Source organism: Tupaia chinensis, unplaced genomic scaffold (assembly GCF_000334495.1).
Source record: "Tupaia chinensis unplaced genomic scaffold, TupChi_1.0 Scaffold143747_1, whole genome shotgun sequence".
NCBI classification, from domain to species: Eukaryota; Metazoa; Chordata; class Mammalia; order Scandentia; family Tupaiidae; genus Tupaia; species Tupaia belangeri.
In genome coordinates, this window is record NW_006203596.1 from 100,513 (window position 1) to 121,853 (window position 21,341).

The window sequence follows — 21,341 nt, forward strand, 5'->3', positions numbered from 1 at the left end:
GATTATTAATGCCCTTATTAGTTTCTTCACCTTCTGGGATACAAATTATCTGGATATTTGGATGTGTAATGGTATCTAGTATTTTTCATATATTATTCTCATTTTGGGGGGCTATTTTCGCAGTATCCATGGCGAATTTTACTAGTCCAGCGATTCTGTCTTGTACATTTGAGATTCAATTTTCTGTATTATCTAGGCTGCTTTTAATACTTTTGAGGGAGGTTTTAACTTCCTATATTACAGCCTTCATCTCCAACGGTTCTATTTAATTCTTTAATATGTTGCGTATTTCCTCTTTCAGCTCTTGCAAGAACTTTTTCACCTCCTGGAACTTGTCTCTTTTCTTCTGGAGTGCATTATCTCTCTTCTCTTCCATCTATGTTAGCTTTGTCACTATGAATATTTTAAATTCTTTATCAGACATTTTCATGAGTTCTATTGTACTGTCTGTGGATAAAGAGGAGTTATTCTTTTTCCTTGGGGGAGAATATTTTCTTGGTTTCTCATATTTCTTGTGCCTCTGTGAGGATTACTAGCCATCTGATGGGTTATTCATTTCTTCCTAATTTCTAAACATTCGATTTGAGTGATTAGAGGTGTACAGGGGGAGGTGATCTGCAAACTCTTTGCTGTTCCATTTTTCTCCCTTTGTGCTGCAGATTCAGTGGGAATTGAGGAATATGTTGACCCTGATAGTATTCAGATGCTTGGTTATGTTAGACCCGTCTAGACACTCCATGCATGGAGGCTGAGCAGCAGGTGATGAGGTAAAAGAAAAAGGATAAGAAAACAGAGAAAGAGAGAGAGGGAAAAAAGAAAATAACTTAAAAATTTATTTATTTTAAAAAATGAAAACTGCACAGTATGCTCTAGATCTCAGCTGCCATGAAGATCTCAGTTTTCTTCTGAAGGCCTGCCCTTTTTGCCTCTCCTAAATGGCGAGGGGAAGGGGCTTATTAGCAAAATAAAGGAGGATTTCAGAGCCAAGAATATACTTTACCTTAAAAAATTTTAAAACAAGAAAAATTAAAAAAATAAAAAGACAGAGAGAAACAGAAAGACACAAAAAGAAGGACAGAGGGGGCTCTACAAGGGTGAGTTCTTGGCAGAAAATCTTTTCTCTTATTCCCTGAAAGCACTAGATCTCAGCTGCCATGGAGAACTCAGTCTTTTCTCAACACAACATTTTCAAATGAATAAATGGAAGTTGATAGCTTAGATTGTTAGTCTTTTAAAAGGAAAAAAAGAAGAAAGAGGACAAAAGAAAGGAGAAAAAGAAAGAAGGGAAGAAGAAAGAGAGAGAAAAAGAAGAAAGAGAAAGAAAGGAAGAAAAAGAAAGAGAAAAAAGAGCAACGAAAGGAGGAAGGAAGGAAGACAGAAGGAAGTAGGTAGTGTGGTGGTTAAGGTGCTGGACTGCCACATTGCTGACTGTGGTTCAAGTCCCAAACCTGGCAACTTGCTTTCTCACTCTCTTTCTCTGTCTCTCTCTGGTTAAACTGAGTAATAATAATAAATAAAATTAGATAAATAATTCTTGAAGAAAGAGTAAGAAAGAAAGAAGAACGAAAATTGGTGGTGGGGAAGAACGAGCAGTTTTTTCTTGTACAGATTAAACAAATGCAACTTTTAGAAAATCCTTCAAGCACTGAGAGACCATGGATAATGTCTATTCATAACTTTACTTCATTAAAGTAAATACATTTTGTTGTAATTTCGTACTTATAAGTAGGAGTGAAATGTCTTCACCATGTCATAGGGAACTGTTTTGTAATGTCACAGGGAACATTCAATTGTTCTACAGCAAATTTATCTATGACTTCTAAACTATCTTGATGGTAGTTATGAAAGTTAAATGTTTATTTACTGGTATCCTGAGCTTACTGGTAAACATGTTCAATTATCTTGCTCAAACCATGAAAAGAACTAAGTCACATGAACTTATAATTAATTGAAATTGAGTGTCTAGTCCCTAAACTATAACGTAATGTTTTCATTCTGCTAGGTGATTTCAAAGGGTGCAATCATTCTTCATGGGCAACAGGAAATTGTGATCCATGATAATGGTAAGTTCTCTAGTTAGCATAGAATTGAATGCAAGAAGAAATTTTTTTCTTTTTTAAAGAGATTTTTGCTATACAGCACATGTGCTCATCAGAGAGACAGAGAAAGAGAGAGAGAAAACAAGAAAACACCCCCTGGTGTTATGGTCATGCTGCAATCCCTTCTCTTCCATTATCCTCTTGGGATCTTGGGCACACACGCACACGCGTCCAACACCGACATGAGTTTTGAGTCACCAAGTCCAGGACTCAAACCATGGTTGACTATGTGAGAGTCCAGTGACATAACCATTACGCCATCTGCTGGTCCCAAGAAGAATGTCTTAAGTGGAGTACATGTCAGTTTTTTTCCTGAAAGTAAAATATATTTTTCTTAGAAGTCACAAGTCTTTCAATTAAGACCATTTACTGACACCAAATTACTCTGGGAAAACATGTAATGACATATGAATAGGCACAATGGAAAAAAATCAGTTGATAATTATTTATAGTCTTGAATTATATTCAAAGCACTATAACAAGAGAATAACTGCCCTTCCTATTCTGTTCCAAGAAAGACAGTTAAGTATTTTTATATTCAAACCAGGAACTGAAATAGAAAACAAAATAAAATTGTGAAGTTTAAGATAATTAGGAGATTATCAAGTTTTCCTTTCTTTCATAATTTATGGACTAGGATATGGCCTCCTCCTAGAAATGTTTTATTACATCTGTGAATTTGGGGCAGCATTATCGACAGTAGGTGGGATGGTGAGACAGCCATGGAGAATTTCTGCCAGATGACGTCAACTCTTTTGCCGAGGCGTTTTTCCAGCTCGACTTTGTTTTCTTCCCACAGCTAAGACTGGCACCTTCTCCGTTCCTGTAGAGGTGAGCGTCGAGCTAGCGCCCTCTGCAGTTATGCTGGTCTATAGCTTGCATCCTGCAGGGGAAATGATCACCGACAGCACCCGATTTGAAATTGAGAAGTGCTTCAATCATGAGGTGAGGAAGACAATCGTTTTCGCACATTCTCAGATTTGGGGAAACTATGGAGAATTTAGAAGTGCACTAGCTTTAAGTGGCCAGTTTTTCTAACAAACACCATGGTGACAGCATTCCCGTGGATATTGCTGTTCTTCTAGATTATGGAAGTCTCAGAAAACCCTTCGAATGTGTGTGCTACAATGAAGTCAAGAGTAGTTTCAGAGATGATGCTTCTCACATGGCTTACGATCTTTTTGCCTTTTTGTGTATTTTCCACCTTCAGGTCAACTTAAAGTTTTCTAAAGAAAAAAGTTTACCAGGATCCAATATCAGTCTTCAAGTCTCAGCTGCTCCACACTCTCTTTGTGCTCTTTGGGGTGTAGATCAAAGTATATTGCTACTAAGGAGCTATGGCCAGCTGTCAGCGCAAAGTGTGAGTGATTGCACCCACCTTTATTTACCACCAGCTTTTGGTTATCGATCTTTACCTTTAGATACAAATTGGAAGCCTTAAATAAACTAGAAAGCAAGTAAATTGACTGGACTCCCAGGAATAAAATCAGATTAGGAATCGTAAAATGGGGGCCAGCTGGTGGAGTGGTGGTTAAGGGCCCTGGAGTCCCATATGGCTGACCATGGTTCGAGTCCCAGACCCGGCAGCTTGCTTTCTTCCATTCTCTCTTTCTCACTCTGTCCCTCTCTGATCAAATTAAAAATAAATAAGTGAAATAAAATAAAATAATTATTCAAAGAAAAAGAAAAAAGAAATCATGTAAAATGAACTCTATTTAGCCTGGTTATACTAATTATCTTATGCTAAAAGTAACACTTTTAAAAATACTAACACTTGCTAAATGTCTGCTATTTGACATGCAATCTACTGAGTATTCTGATATGCATTATTTCATTTTATTTTCATACTAACCCTATAGAATTGACGTAATATTTCCATTTGGTTAATGAATAATCTTAGACATAAAAGATAATCAGTAAATTAACTAAGGGCATTGTCTGACAATGTCCTGGAATGAGTCAAAGAAAACTGAGGAGTCTTTTTATCTGGAAGCTACTAAAATCCAATGAGTCTCATTTATCTTCATTGGTTTTAATGCCATAAAGCCAACAATTGTTTAACTGATTAGATACCATTTCAAAATCTTTACAGCTCTGCAATCCTAGACTTTCCTAGTAACTATTTATTTAAAAGAGATATGGTGACAATTGTATACAGGATTCCCATAGGATTGTGTAGGTTATTGACACACTGCTTTTGGAATAAGTATGAATTGTTTTCTATAAGAAATTGCGTGGTTGACACTCTTCTGCTATTTAGGTATATAATCAGCTACATTACAAGGACCTGTATGGTTATTATTTCAAAGGACTTAACTTAGAAGACGGCCCTAAAATGCCATGCCTCCAGAATGAGCACATTCTTTACAATGGAATTTATTACAAGCCCGTGTGGGCCGACTTTGGGCAGGATGCCTATGACCTTGTGAAGGTAAGACAATTATTTCTTAAGATGTAAAATGTGTGACAATATACAAATAAGGTAGAGTAAAATAGCAAAGAAATATCTGTCTTGTGGGGTCTTTTGGTTTAGTTATATATGTCTTCCATGAGTGAGAGAGAGAGGGAGAGAGAGAAATATACCCCAACAGGGTCTCAACATTAAGATCAGCCCCCTCCCTCACAAGCCTCAGCCAACCTCATGTCACAGGTACATTCATTCCTAGTGAAATCACCTCCTGGGAGGGATGGCCACCCTGCAATCCCTTCTCCATTCTCCTCTTGGGGTCTTAGGCATCACGTCCAGCATGAGTTTGAAGACACTGGGTCCAGGAATCAATCCCCAGTCAGCCATATGGGACTCCACTGCCTTAGCCACTATGCCACCTGCTGGTCCTATGTGTGGGTTTTTAAGAATTCTCAGAGCACTCATTTGTAATGATAGTACCTAAAAACCAATATTTCAGAGACTATATTAGCAAAAGAGTATGTATTATTATAAATTTATTTAAATATTGTAAATTTAATAATAAAATAATGTAATTAATAATAAAATAATGTAAAATAACAATATCATAAAGAACTAATAATACAATATGAGTAAAAGAATTAATATCTGTGAAAATTAACACTTTACCTGACATAAAATATATACTAGGTATCAAATATACATCTCTACTTCATTCTTACATCTAAATATGTTGATGTTAAAAGTATAAACAAGGGGCCAGCAAGTGGTGTGGTGGTTAAGATGCTGGAATTCCCACATGGCCGACCACGGTTCCAGTCCTGGACCGGGCGGCTTCTCTCTCTCTCTCTCTCTCTCTCTCTCTCTTTCTCTCTTTGTCTCTCTGTCTTTCTCTGGCAAAACTCATGTGAAAATAATAATAATAATAATAATCATAATAAATAAAGCTAAAATAAAGCTAAATAAATTTTAAAAAAAGTATAAACAAGTGAAATACTATCACCACATCAACAAAAATGGCAAATTCAAAGTATGAATATGTGGTGGGAAATACTATGGACTATATAGTAAAATAGGGATTATTTTTTGGGGGGTCCTTTCTTATTAAAAGGTTTTGGAGGGACCATCAGTTAGTGTAATGGCTATGTCGCTGAACTCCCATGTAGTCGACCGCGGTTCGAGTCCCAGACCTGGTGGCTTAAACTCATGCTGGGTACGTGTGTGTGCATGCCCAAGATCCCGAGAGGAGAATGGAGGAGAAGGGATTGTGGCATGGCCATCCCCCGGGGGGTGATTTCTCACTTTCTGTCTCTAAAAAAAATCTGGTGAGCGCACGCACCCTATAGCAAAAACGTCTAAAAAAAAAAAATGGTTTTGGGACCAGCAGTTGGAGTAATGGCTATGTCACTGGACTCTCATGTAGTTGACCGCAGTACGCGCCCTGACCCAGTGGCTTAAACTCATGCCGGAGGCGTGTGCGTGTGTGCCCAAGATCCCAAGAGGAGAGTGGAGGAGAAGGGATTGCGGCGGCATGGCCATCCACCCTAGGGAGTCATTTCTCAGTTTCTGTCTGCCTTTCTGGTGAGCACATGCACCGTATACCAAAAACCTCTCGAAACAAAACCAAACAAACAAACAAACAAAAAAACGGTTTCATCAAAAGCTATTAATCAGGAAAACAAAGAAAAGGCCTTTAAAATCATAGAAACGAAGAAAATTGAAAACATGGAATTTGGAAAATGGTAGTAAAGTGTCTCTCAATATGTGACAATTACAGTTGGGAAAATAAATAGGAGGAAATTAAAAATAGATACAGAATTTTATAAAGGTCCAAAGTGCTAGTCTACATTGTTGTGTGACCTGAAACTAATTTTATATTGAAAGGCAATGGGACTGAAGGTCTTTACCAACTCTCACCTCCGGAAACCCGTGCTGTGTGAGGATTCCAGACATCGTGGCTGTGACGACCAACATGGCTACGATTACATCGACTATGGCTATGCATGTGAGTCATGGTACAATGCGAAGGGCAGAAGATCGTTTGATAGCTTATCACCTCTTACCTTTTATAAACGGATCTGAGGGAAACAGGGGAGGCTTTTTTTTTTTTTTTTCATTCATTTAGTTGCGCCTGTCGTATGGAATGTTAGAAATACAGCGAGTGTAAGCAGCCCACTCTTCATATGCATGGAATTTACATTGAACTTGAGAAGCAGACAATATATAAATGGCATAGTTTCAGATAGTAATAAGGGCTCCAATAGTTCATCTTGACTGAAGTATTGCTATGTGCCAAGCAGTGTTCTAAATCTTTCACATTATCAACCCATTTATTCATCACAGTCCGCAGATTAGAAACTATCACCTGCTAGTTACCAATGAGGAAAATTAAGGCTAAGGGGGTAAAGGGAACTGCCCAGTGACAGAGGCGGGATTATGATCTGGGCATTCTGTCCCCAAGTCTTGTTTCTTTATCATGCTTTACTGCCCCTTGAGGAACTACTGCAAATAAAATATAAAATAAAACAAACATGATAAAATAAGGGACAAGGTGAGGGTGCTATTTTAGATAGGATGCTCTGGAAAGTAAAAACAAAACAAAAACCTCTATGAAGAGGTGACCTTTGGTTAGAAACCTGAATGATATCAAGAACTATACAAAGAACTGTCTGCAAAAACTTCAAAATAGCAAAAAATGTGAAGACATGATGCAAAGAAGAGGGGCCAATTAGGTAAAAATTTATAAAGGGATATTTAACTTCACTAATAGTCAGAAAAAAATTTAAAAATTGAGAAACAAGTTAACACATATGCTAATGGCAAAAAAGAGAAAAAAGAAAAATCAGATACTAATTATTCAATTAAAGCGAATAGGAACACTCCATGCACTATTTGCAGTACGACTGAAGGATGCAGCTGTTGTGTGGCATCTGACAGTACTTAAATTAATACATTTACACCTTCTAATGCAGGAGTTCCGCCTCTTGGCATAAACAACATGGCATTTTGACTCTTACGTGGATGAGTCACACCTAGCATATTGTGGTACGTCTGGCATGAAGTGGAAACCAGGTTACCATTACTACAGGACAGATTAAGTCATATATAGTGAATACACACTGTGGAATATTGCGGTGCACTTAGATGCAACACGGACACATTTTAAGGAGCTGGGCTCCTGGACCAGTAGTTATGAAAGTTGGATCACACATGGCTGATTATGGTTCAAATCCTGCTCCTGGCACTTGAAAAAAACACCAGGTGCATGCAAATGTGTGCCCAAAATTCGGACAGGGTGAAGAAATGGAAGAGTACAGATTGCAGTAGGACCACATTCCATTCGGGAATGTTTTCTCCCTCTCCCTCCCCCTCCTACTCCCACCCTCTATCCCGCTGGCAAGTCACACCCTCTGGTAAATAAATAAATAAATAAGTCTAAAAATAAGTAAATTATAAAAGAATTTTTAAAAAGATATGCTTTCAAAGCAAAGTCTTTCCATTTTTAATTGACACATAATAATTGCACATATTTGTGGAGTACAATGTGGTGTTTCTATACACGTATACATTGTGCAATGATTAGAATCAGGGTAATGAGCACTCCATCACCTCAAATAGTCATTATTTCTTTGTGGTGAGCACATTCAAAATCCTCTCTTCTATCTAGTTTTGAACATACAATACATTGTTATTAACTACAGTCAGTCACTTACAGTGCCTTAAAACACCATAACCCACTCCTCTTGCTCTCCAGGTTCATCCATGTCTCGGATGACAGGATTTCACTACTTAATGGCTGACTGTTCGGGACCAGCAGTTGGTGTAATAGCTATGTCGCTGGACTCCCATGTAGTTGACCATGATTCGAGTCCCAGACTCAGTGACTTAAACTCATGCCGGGCATGTGTGTATGTGTGCCCAGGATCCCAAGAGGAGAATGGAAGAGAAGGGATTGCAGTGTGGCAAACACCTCTGGGGGGTGATTTCTCACTTTCTGTCTCTCTGTCTCTCTCTCTATCTTTCTGGCAAGCGCACGCACCCTATAAAAAAAAAATTTTTTTTAAATGGCTGGATGCTAACTCCATTGGGCACACACACCACATTACGCTTCCATGTTTCTTGTAGCACTGTGCACAATAGCCAAAGTGTGGGATCAACCTGTATCCATCACAGATACCTGAATCAAGAGCAAAGTTATGAGTAGAAAAAGAAACATAGAAAATTTGAATTATAATATCATTTATGTGATGTTAGAAAAGACAAACCCACTAAACAAAATTATCTATTTGTGAAGTATATACACATATCTAAGATATATGCAAAATACAGTAGAGTGCAAAAATATGGGAAGATGGGTACTTCAGGAAGAAGAGGGGCTGTCTAAATATGTACACATAATATTCACATAATGCTATGTGAATTATACATAACTATTGTTGGTACATTTACAAGTAGAAAGATGGGCTAAAAATAGAAAAGGGAAACCAAACAGTATTACAGGGTAAACGTAGAGTTATTCCTAAAATAAACAAATACTTCATAGCTCTGGCTAGCACTGATTGGTAGTAGTTCTGAACAGGACACTGGCGTGATCGTGTGGGTCAGCACAAGTACTGAAAATGCATGATCCATTGTGACCGAGACCAGAAATGTGCTACTACACCATCCACACATCGGTGGGGGCTGGGATTGTGGAATCAGCCTGGACGCGACTACAGCCCACAGCCAAAGCCTGGAATAAGGAATCAGGAGCGTTTCCCAGTGGATATGCTATTGTGACTTTAAATGTACCTGCAAACCCCCACTGGAATATGTTCTCACAATGAGAACCATACATTCCTATGAAATATTTATTCGAGTCCCAGACCCAGTGGCTTAAACTGAAAGACTAGGAAAGATGAACAAGAACACCATGACCAAAGGCAATTACACTTGTGACTAAATAGACAATTGGGAAAATTATATTAAAAGGAGTATAGTATTAGTAAGACCTACTGAGAGACAATAGTGGGAATTGATGATAGAGGTCAAAGAGAATTTTGATTTTATTTAGTCTTCTAATTATTTTATAGACTAATGTAATTCCATATTACCTGTGTAATGAATTTTTAAGTACAATGTGACAAAATATCAACACTTGATTGAGTTGAATAATTAATATTCCTATTACATGTTAAGAAACACGTGTAAGCTATCTGTAGATTATTCACCAAAGACAAAGCATATCTAGAAATGGGATCTTAAAGTTTGTCAGAGATTACTGTGAGGACTGAGTGAGTTAACATATGTAAAAACCATTTTCAATACTGACTGAGATGGAACAATAATTCAGTAACTGCTGGCTGCTGTTAAAATTAAATCTAACCCTTAAAATGTAACTTTCTTTTTCTTAGAAGTTAAATTTGATGGTTTAGGTGTAAAATAGCTAGTTGTTTTTTGATATTGTATTTAGCTTTTCTTCAGATAGTCTTTATTTTTTTAATTGACAAAGAATAATTGTATATATTTATGGGGTATTACGTGATGTTTCAACATGTACATATTGCAGAATGAACAATTCAGGCTAATTTGCATGTATATCACCTCGAATAGTTAGCATTTCTTTGTGGAAATAACATTCGAAGTCCTCTCTTGTAGCTGGTTCTTCAAGACTGATTTCAGGTTTAAGTGACGGTTTTCAAACTCCTGGATCTTATATGGAAACTCTGAGGACATCATTTCCTGAAACTTGGATTTGGAATCTGATCACAACTGAGTGAGTTTTTTTATGGTTTTCTCATTTAATTTTTGTTTTATCAGTAAGCAAGAGAAACTGTTCATTATATTTCTCAGCCTTATAAAAATAAATGTGTTCAAAAGACTGAAAATGAAGGGAGTGAATTCAAAGTTCTGGAGCGCCTTGGATCGTTTTCTATTCAGTTCTCTCTTCCTTTTGCTTTCTGCTTTCTTTCATTTTCCCCTTATTTCTCTTATAGTTTTTTATCTTTTTTTTTTAAGTCTCTTTATTTCTTGAGAGAGAGAGAGAAAGACTTACCCTGACAGGGTCTTGCTCCTATATAATCCTCCCATATCCTTCAGTCAACCAAGATCATGGCTACACCAAGAATATTCAAGTCAACCAGGAACCAAACTCAGGTCTTCCTCTATGACCATAGTATTGTACAGAAGTGCCCCACCACCTGTACCAGGGGGCTATCATTTATTTTTTATGAGAATTTAAATTTGTTGAAAGAAAAGTTGTATGGGAGACCAAAAACAGACTGAAATTTTGGTTGTTGTTGTACGACATGATTTACCTAACACTCAACATAATACTCAACTTAATAACATAAAACTCATACGTGTATCTTCAGCACATAGATTTAAGAAGGAAGGAGGGAAAAATGTGGAGAAGCAAGAAAAGGAGAAGAAAGAAAGAAAGAATGAAAAGGAGGAAGAAAAGAAAGGAGGTTTAGAAAAATGAGTTTCTAAGAAGGTGCCATAAGAAATTCAAGTATAAGGCAAAAGCATAGATTTTAATCTTGGAAACTATGCCAAAGAGCTCACATTTCTAAACCTATCAGTAAAGTTGGACGAATGTGGTATAATTTACTTATAGGGAAACTTAAACATAATAGACACTAACGTATGTATTTTGAATCAATTAAGTGAGTTATTTATTATCCTGCTTACTCAGCATTTCTAAATACTTTGTATTAAAAACTACTCATGGTGTCCACTGATAATGAACAGGGTGTAAATGCACACAGATACAATTACATTTGCCAGTATTTTACAAGAAAGTGAGCAATTCATGCCAATGTCAACTATTTCAATAGTTTATAATTTGATACAGATTACAAGAAAATATAAAGCATTAATAAAATTTAAAGTCAAGCTCTCAAAATGAAGAAACAGAGTAGAGTCAAAGGTAATTTTTACAACGTAGGAATTTGGGGCCAGCAGGTGGCGTAGTGGTTAAGATGCTGGACTCTCACATGGCCAACCACGGTTCAACTCCTGGACCTAGGACTTTGAAACACACCAGGCACATGTACGTGTGTGCTCAGGATCCTGGGAAGAGAGTGGAGGGAAAGGGATTGTGGTATGGCCATCCACCCCTGGAGGATGATTTCTCACTTTCTCTCTCTCTCTGTCTCTCTCTCTGTTGAGCACACTACAGGGGAAAAAATCTTGAATAAATAAATAAATATAAAGATATGGAAAGTTAGTGCATTGAGCATAGAAACTTGATTCTGAACTTCTTTGAGAATAAGTACAGCACAGAGCTAACCAGAGGAAGAATTTACCTACTATAGATTAGTACAATACCAAACAATCAAAGAAAGAAATATAAAGCTTTAAGTAAATGAAATGATTTAATTACATAACATTAACTGACAGTTCCTCTCTTCAATTTTATCTGGATTTCTGATTTAGCTCCACAGGCAAGGCTGACCTCAGTCTTACTGTTCCTGATACCATTACGCAATGGAAAACCAATGGACTCTGCATGAGTGACAGGACTGGGTTTGGCATCTCCCCAACTAACTCCCTGACGGCTTTTCAGCCCTTCTTTGTGGAACTCACTTTCCCGTACTCAGTGGTTCGAGGAGAAGCATTCATCCTGAAGGCTAACACCTTCAACCACCTGAACAGATGCATTGAGGTAATATCCTTGGTTTATCAGAGTGTAAAATGGTGTTGGCAAGTCATTAGGGTGGGTACTTAGGAAAATTGAATGAGGCAATATAGAGGATGAGCTTTGGACAATACACTTCAAATGATAGGTATAAGGGGTTTTGTCCTTTCTTTTTAATTCTTATCTAAATAATGAATTTCTATAAAATTATCTGTAATAACAATGTGGCCTTTAGTATGTCAGATGATTCGTCTTCTTTTTTCAATATGGTTTAAAATGTGGTATGACCCTCCAAACCCAAATCTTTGTTGACATCTAATAATTTAATCAGAACTAGTAAACAATAATTACAGAATGACATATCAGGTATATGCCAAATAATATACTTGACCTACATAGTCTTACTTTAAATAATACTATTTATTGAAAAAAAAATTGAAGCATGCCAACTGATTCAGTTTATCAGGGTGCAGCATTAAGTAATAGCCTTTTTTTTTTTTTTAAGGATTTTGCCTTAGGGCACATGCTCTTACCATAGAGAGAGACAGTGAGAAGGAACGTGAGAAATCACCATCCAAAAGGAATGGCCATGCTACAGTGCCTTCTCCATTCTCCTGCTAGGATTTTGGGCACGCATGCACCCATGCCTGGCATGACATTCAAGCCACCAGGTCTGGGACTTGAACCACAATCAAACATGTGGGAGTCCAGCTGCCTTAACTACCACACCACCTGCTGGCTCCCAGTAGCCTTTTTATTTTTTTTTACATTTTTTTTTCATGAGGGATATAGAGATAGGGAGAGGGAAAGACCTTGGGAGAGTCTCATCATACTGTCATTTCCCCACTGTAGCCTTCTAAACAGCCAGAATCACAAACCTGTGCTCATGGCCAGCACGTTCAGACTGAGCTAGGATCTGAACTATGGTCCTCCATGTGGCTTCAGCACCACAGAGAGTTGCTTTATTTACTGCCTATGCCATCACAACTGGACCAGTAATAGCTATTTTATAAGGAAAAAATAAAAGAAATCATGTTTTTCACATCCAGGGACATTTATGTTTGCTTCTCAGTGATTAAGTTTCTGTGAGCTTCAGTTGGGATGCACGATTCTCAGTGCTGTACATATGTTATCTGCTATATAGCATACAGCACAACTGTGAGCCGTAGATCACAATGGCCTCAGTTTATTGGTAAGATAAAAGAAACTGAGGCTCAAAAGAACTTATGATAACTTAATCAACCCATATTTGGTTTATAAAAAAACTACTTGTTTTGCTGCAGTTCTCCGAAATAATACACCATTGTGAAAAGACCTAAATACTACTTTTTCAAAATAAATGCCAAAGGTTATATAATAATAATAATAATGTAGCAAGGTTTTGAGAGTTTCCCCATGGTCTGGAAACCATTATTTCTCCTGCAGAAAAATTTTCTTTTAAACTTCTCATGTACCCATGACTATACTATTGATATATGGAACGGATTGAATTCCCTTTCGCTCTTTTCATGTTTGTCGTTCACAGATTAATACTGTACTGAGAGCATCTAGGGGTTACCAAGCCAGACCTCTCTCAACTGAAGATAAAAATGTTTGTACGTGCAGCAGCGAGAAAAGAACCTTCACTTGGCTGATGACCCCCCAAATACTAGGTGAGATTTGTAGTTAGGTTTTCATCTTCCTTTGTAAATCCTCCTAAGAGTTTATGTCTTGATACATTATTGTGGTACTAACGAACATATTATACATGAGGCTGGGTGAATTATAAAAAACAGCAATTTAATAACTCATAATTCTGGTAGCTGAAAAGGCCAAACGCATCCCTCATGGCAGAAGGCAGAGTTTTAACAGAGTGTGGACTATAATCTGTGGGGCTTTCTCTTCCTCTGCTCTTCTGATCTCATTTCCTTTGCTTGTACACTTGTCATAACTCAGTCATAGAGGCCTCTCCCGGATGACATTATCACATCCAAACACCTCTTCCTGGGGACAGTGTGAAGGAATTAAGTGCACTTAATACCTTTACAATATAATCAACTCACAACACACGCACTTATAGGGGATGTGTTCAAAACATGGCAGTTTGAGTTATGCTATTTCTCTGTACAGCCATTTTACTATTGCTAATACCTCCACTTATCTGCATGCTGTTCTTATTATAGTACTTCTCTTCTACAACCCTAGACCAAGGCACCTGGGGACACAGGTGGGGAGTTGGGATCATGTCTTCACATTAAGAGTTCATATTTACTATGCTTTATTCTCTCAACTGTAAAATTTTAAGTACTTTTATAATTTACCTCCAGTTAGGGTTCAAAAGATAGCTGTCTCCTTGACTCTCCATTCAAATAACTTTGTCATTTACATTTCTTCGCATTTAAGGTGCAGTCAACCTCACAGTCACGGCTGAAACCTTGCCAAATAATGGCTGCGAGAATGGGTCACCCAAGGCTCTAGACATTGGTTGGAGAGACACAGTGATCAAACCATTGCTGGTAGAGGTATGGCCTCAAAGTCAAACTTACGAGCCTTGAGGGAAACCCTGTCTATACTTCATAATGTTGACCTCTTTGTTTTTCAAATGATGCATCCATTGTCTATTGATCAAATTAGGGAACTAAAGACATCCACCATTGCAAGCACCTGTCATCACCTCATATTGTACACAATTTGAAACTTACTCTTCTATCTTCAACGTAAATCAGAATGTTTACCTTGTAAAGAAGTGCAAATATTCCTTTCAATGTTTATAGAAATAGAAGGAGTCACTGATCCAAACATAAAGCACAATATTTTAGCTAAATATTTGGAAAAGACCAAGAAAAGACACTGAGTAACTCTACACAGACATTTACAATCAATGTACAACAGGACATGGAAAAATAGAATTAAAGTATGAGCTTTATTGTAATACTCATTTCTATTAACTTTTTGAAGACCGTTTGTGTGATATTCTTGGAATAGAGTAACAAGATTTTAGGAATCAAAGAACTTTTGAGAAAATCCTTGCCCTTAATTTTAGCAACATTCAGCTAATCTATAGCATGCCAAAAGGAATTGCTCATTTCTCTATTATCGTGGGCAGATATTCGTAGATTCGTTATCTGGAATAATTGTTTGAGGAAGATTTGATCTGTTCAAACATTATTTTTATTATTTTTCTTTTTTGGAGAGGTTTTTGCTATAGGGCACATGCACTTGCCAGAAAGACAGAGAGAGACAGAGAGATAGAAAGCGAGAATTCACCCCCCAGGGGGGATGGCCATGCCACAATCCCTTCTCCATTCCCCTCTCGGGATCTTGGGCATGCACGCACACGTGCCCAGTGTGAGTTTAAGCCACCAGGTCGGGGACTCCAACCATGGTCGGCTACATGGGAGTTCAGCAACATAGCCATTACCCTAACTGCTGGTCCCTGATCAAACATTATTATTTGTCATGAATTTTCTGAATTTACTTGATCTATAACATTGATTATGACTGCTCTCTTTCTTCGTCCAACCATCAGCCTGAAGGTATTGAGAAGGAAATGACACAGGGCTCCCTTATTTGTACGTCGGGTAAGTAGACACATTTAGACAGTCTTACTATGATGGCAACTTTGAATGGAAGCTCCATTTGTCTTTGCTTTGGAATTAGCTGTTTGATTATTTATCACCTCAGAAATATGGCTACTGGAAAAGATGAAATTACTCCCAAGTAATAAAAGTTAAACTTTCATAAGCTGAAGTGAATTTAAAACATTTGGGTCTTCTTTCTTTTTTTTTAGGAGAGATTTTTGCTGTAGGGCATATGCACTCTCCAGAGAAACAGAAACAGAATGACAGAAAGCAAGACATCATCCCCCAGAGGAGATGGCCACACCATAATCCTTTCTCCTCCATTCTCCTCTCTGGATCTTGGGCATTCATGTACACATGCCCAGCGTGAGTTTTAAGCCCCTGGGTCTAGAACTTGAACCACAGTTGACTACATGGGAGTCCAGCAATGTAACCATTACACCATCTGCTGGTCCCCAAGGTCTTTTTTATTTATTTTCTACTTTCCAATTCAGAAATCTAAGCATCTTTGACTTATGTATAATTCTCATCCTTATTACTTAGTTCCTCCCCAGGGAAGCCTTGATTTCATTTTTTAAAACAATGATTATTATTATGAAAGTTCTGTCAAAGTTCAGCCAGAGTAGAATTGTCTCTTAGTATGTGATTTCTAGACCCTTCTCTCATGATCCTGCCTCAGAACCAATTTCTGAAAAGTCTTTTTCTGGTTACCACATCTCCAGAGGATTATCTATCCAGAGTTTTGACCCATATCAATTGCCTAAAACTTTTTCTATTATTTGGTACCAGCAGATGGCATGATGGTTTATGTTGCTGGACTCCCACATAGTCAACCACTGTTCAAGGGCCAGACCCGGGAGCTTAAAACACACTGGGCATGTGTATGTGTGTGCCCAAGGTCTGAAGAGAAGAATGGAGGGGAAGGGACTGTGGTGTGGCCATCCCCCCCGCAGGGGGGATTTCCCACTTTCTGTCTCTCTGGCCAGTGTATATGCCCTATAGCAAAAATCTCTTAAAAATAAACAAAAAATCTCTATGATTCAAAGTGCAGCCATTAGATTGCTCTGTTCTAATACCAGACCACAGCAGGATTATTTTCCTACTATCTCAGTTATTTTGCAGTTGCCACTATTGGTCTGTTTGGATGTTAGAAATACTGAAGTCTCCTATAGTTAAAGAAGCCAGAAATCTCATTTCATTGTTCAATATTTTATCACCTTTAGGGGCACACTCAGGTTGTGCTATATTTTGACACTAGTGTGTAAATGATGCTGATCCTGAATTTGAAAACTTACATCCATATGCTATGTTTTATTATTTTTTATTATATGACATTCTGAATATTTTATTTCCTTTTGGTCTGAACATTCCATTCTCTATCCCAAGACTGGGGGATGGAAGATAGGGAGTGCATTTCTGATCTCTAGATCTCATAAGTTATTTGGTGAAATCCAGTTAAATAACACGTGAAAGTGCACAGTATATTGTAACGTGTTCTCGAAAGTTAAAGTTTTATCCTATGTTAAATTGTAATTGATTGTGAACATTTTAAAGTAAATCTAATTAGTTATATTTATAAGAACCGTTTTGAAATGTTTTCTGATTATTTTATATTTGGGAATAGTTAATAAAAAGACATGAATTGATTTATTAATCAAGAGGGTAAATTATAACCAAAGACAAAACTCTGGGTTTTTTTATTAAATAAATGATTTCTGATTTTACTCAATTTACTTGTGTTTCCTAGGATCCACAGTGTCTCAACCAGTAGTGCTAACTTTGCCAGAAAATCTTGTGAAAGATTCAGCTAGAGCTTATTTTTCTGTCCTTGGTAAGTCTGAAAAATGTGTCTTAGAATTTGATGATTGAGTTTGGAATATCTGACTGGATATTCTAAGTACACTCAAGTCCACTAATAAATCACTCCAAAACTTATTCTCATTTTTCTGACTCTTTCTTTTTGCTTTGTTTTCTTTTTTGCCCAGTTGCCAAAGGGCATGTGTTCTCACCAGAGAGACAGAGACAAGAAGAGGAGAGAGAAAAGGCACCCCTTAATGATACATGGTCACCCCACAATCCCTTTCTTCTACTCCTCCTTCCTGTCAGGATGTTAGGCACCCATACACTCCTTAAAAAAAAAAAAAAAAAGAATTATTTTATTTTAGTGAAATTGACCAGAGAGAGAGAGAGAGAGAGGAGGAAAATGAGAAAGCAAGCTGCCAGGTCTGGGACTCAAGCCATAGTCAATTATGTGGGAGTCCAACCGCCTTAACCATCATGCCACCTGCTGGCCCTGGGCACCCATGCACTCTTCCCCAGTGTGTTATTCACGCTGCCATGCCATGATTTGAACTGGGTGGTCATATGGGATCCAGCTTCCTACACACAGCACTTAACCACTGCACTGCAGGGCTGGCCCTCTTGCTCTTTCCTTTTCTAAATGCCATAGTGACTCTGACACACACATCTAGTCTTGTCATTGGCCTTTCCTTCAGGTGTATTGCTGATGACCACCTCACCAAAGGAAAGTACTGATTTATCTTACAAACCCGTGATTTCTGTTAGGCCCCAGCACGATTTCATCCTTTTGTGTAGGAATTGTGGCACTCAAATAGGAGCAAATAACACTCTGAACAAAAGTGACGGTCCCTGCAGGCTAGTCCAAAGCCACCCCAGAACTTTTTATTTTTAACTTGTAAACCCTATAAACCTAGAACCCGAATATCTTGCCAACAAATAGAAAAACTTACAGGTAATTAAGAAAAAGCTATAAGACACTTTGAGACGTAGAAACTTAAAAGACAAGGGAACTTTAGGAAGTTTATAAAAACAGAATGAAAGTACAAGTTTATTTTGGGGCAGAAAAAAAATGTGAACTGCATACATAGTTTTCCATGAACTTTTTGAAGATCCTTCCCCGACGTGAAAATTAAATGTCATCTGTTCTTAATTATTTTTATATATTACTGTTTCCCTGTTGAAAACAGAAAACCGTTTTCTTATCCCCTTAAGATTTCAAAGACAGTTCCCTTCATGATTTGGTTCTATTATTCTTTTAAACACTAGGCTATTTAGCTCCTATCTCCACTTCCTGTATACAGCCCAGGGTAAAAATCAAGGATAGCAATTTGAAGAATACGGTGGAAGGGTTTCTATCCTCTGTATGGCATTATAGTCAAATCCTACATTATTACAGTATGAACAGCTGGAAAAATAACCAACCAAACAACAACAAAAAGTATATATATATATATACATACGTATGTGTATATATATATATACACACACATACATATTTTATATATATGTGTGTGTATTTACATATATATTATGTATATATTATATGTATCTTACATCAAGGACATCCTGCAAGATCAAAATTAAAAAATGTGGGACCAGCAGTTACCGTAATGGCTATGTCACTGCACTCTCACGTAGTGGACCGTGGTTTGCGTCCCGGACCCGGTGGCTTAAGACTCATGCTGGGTGTGTGTGTGTGCATGCCCAGGATCCCGAGAGGAGAACGGAGGAGAAGGGATTGTGGCGTGGCCATCCCCCCAAGAGGGTGATTTCTCGCTTTCTGTCTCTCAGTCTCTCTCTGTCTGTCTGGCGAGCGCACGCGCCCTATAGCAAAAACCTCTCCTAAATAAATAAATAAATAAATAAATAAATAAATAAATAAATAAATAAATGTTATGGCTTACCTGAGTTTTTGACTTTAAGCAAATCGATTTCATCACCAAAATGATGTCTAACAAATATCACAAACACAATCATATTCATGATAACCACCTTAAATCCTTATTTTCCTGCAGTCTCTTTGCTGATCAATTTCTATCCAGTTAATGTGAAAATTTGTTGAATTTTTTTTTGCATCTGTGTTCATCAGGGATATTGGCCTGCAGTTTTCTTATTGTCTGGCTTTGGTACCAGAGGAATGTTGGCCTTATACAATGAATTTGGAAGTGTACCCTTTTCATCAACTTTTTGAAAGAGTTGAAGAAGGATTGGAATAAATTCTTTGTAAAATGTTTGATAGAATTCTCTGCAAAGTCTTCTGATCCTGGCTTTTCTTCGTTAGGAAATTTTTGATTACAGATTAAATCTTCTTTATCATTATTGGTCTGTTCATATTTGCCATTTCTTCATGATTTCAGTCTTGGTAAAATAGTACATTTCTAGAAATCGGTTCATTTTCCCCTATGTTATCAAATTTATTGGCACATAACTGTTTCCAGTAGCCTCTAACGGCCTGTGTTTCTGTAAGTCAGTTGTAAGGTGTCCTCTTCTACTCCTGGTCTTACTTATTTGAGTCTTCTCTTTCTTTCTTAGATAGTCTAGCTAAAGGTTTGTCAATTTTAACTTTTTGCAAGATAAATTACTACGTATTTTTTCCTATTTTTTTCCAGTACTTACTTCTACTCTGATAATTATTTCCTTCTTTCTGCTAACTGTGGACTTAGTTTGTTCTTTTCCTGGTTCCTTTCAGTGTAAAGTTAAGCAGTTTGAGATCTTTCTCTTTTTTTTGAGAGAGAGAGATTTTTGCTACAGGGCACATGCCCTTACAGAAGAGACAGAGAGACAGAAAGTGAGAAATCACCCCTCTCCTGGAGGGATGGCCACACCACAATCCCTTCTCCTCCATAATCCTCTTGGGATTTTCAGCACGCATGCACACATGTTTGAAGCCACCAGGTCAGGACTCAAACCCCGCTCGACTACGTGGGAGTCCAGCAACATAACCATTGCACCATCTGCTGGGTCTCTCTCTTTTCCTAATGAGAAAATGTCTATAAATGTCCTTAGAACATCTTTGTTACCTTGTATAAATTTCACTATGTTTTGTTTTCATTTCTGCTTATCTTAAAATATCTTCTTATTTTCCTTTTGATTTGTTCTTCGACTCATTTGTTGTACAGGTATATGTTGTTTAATGTCCACATAGTCATGAGTTTTCTGAATTTCTTCCTGTTACTGAGTTCCAGTTTCATACCACTGTGATTGGAGAAAGACACTTGATATGCTTTTGATATTCTGACTGGAAGTTCTTTACAGTGGCTAAGCATAGTTCATTAAAGACCTGGCTCCCAGAAGGCTGACAGGGTTTGAGTCCCAAATTTACCACTTGCTGTATCACTTCAAGCAAGTTGCTTAACCTCTCTGTGTCTCATTTCTCCACCTCTTAAATAAACATAATAATATTACGTATTCCATAGGGTTCTTATAAAACTTAAATGAGTTGAGATGCACCGATTCCTCCAGATATACTCTGCGTGCATAGGAGATACTGTATTAGGCATTGGTGGAAAGCACGTATAGGCAAGTCACTCTAAGCTACGTTGCCGATCTTAATTCCTCACTCTGTTGCATCTCTTTGAATAATGCTGGGAAATTTAAAAAACTTTTTTATACTTGATTTTCTCAGTATTGGGAATTATAGGACCTGTTTATATTACTTTTATAAGGGTTGGATGAATTGGTATGAGTAAAATGCTCAGAACAGTATTTAATGCATGATAAACATTTTATAAATGTTTATTTTGGGCCCCAATTCTGTTCTTTTTGAATTGAGGATTGTCCTGGAGTTTTCTATTTCACCCTGGGAGCTCACCAGGATTTTTTTTTTGGTTTGCTTTTTTAAAAGAATGATTTAT

At 37.5% G+C, this 21,341-nt stretch overlaps 1 protein-coding gene across 1 annotated transcript in view; it reads left to right on the top strand.

Moving 5' to 3' along the window:
• LOC102477267 (ovostatin-like) overlaps positions 1 to 21,341 on the top strand; it is a 66,441-nt gene that overhangs the window by 35,662 nt on the left and 9,438 nt on the right. The window contains exons 15-24 of the mRNA XM_027766848.1: positions 2,003 to 2,063; positions 2,899 to 3,044; positions 3,310 to 3,459; positions 4,360 to 4,530; positions 6,391 to 6,521; positions 11,926 to 12,154; positions 13,653 to 13,779; positions 14,510 to 14,628; positions 15,636 to 15,687; positions 17,435 to 17,518. Of these exons, the coding sequence (XP_027622649.1) occupies positions 2,003 to 2,063; positions 2,899 to 3,044; positions 3,310 to 3,459; positions 4,360 to 4,530; positions 6,391 to 6,521; positions 11,926 to 12,154; positions 13,653 to 13,779; positions 14,510 to 14,628; positions 15,636 to 15,687; positions 17,435 to 17,518 (1,270 nt within the window). The remainder of the gene's footprint in view (positions 1 to 2,002; positions 2,064 to 2,898; positions 3,045 to 3,309; positions 3,460 to 4,359; positions 4,531 to 6,390; positions 6,522 to 11,925; positions 12,155 to 13,652; positions 13,780 to 14,509; positions 14,629 to 15,635; positions 15,688 to 17,434; positions 17,519 to 21,341) is intronic.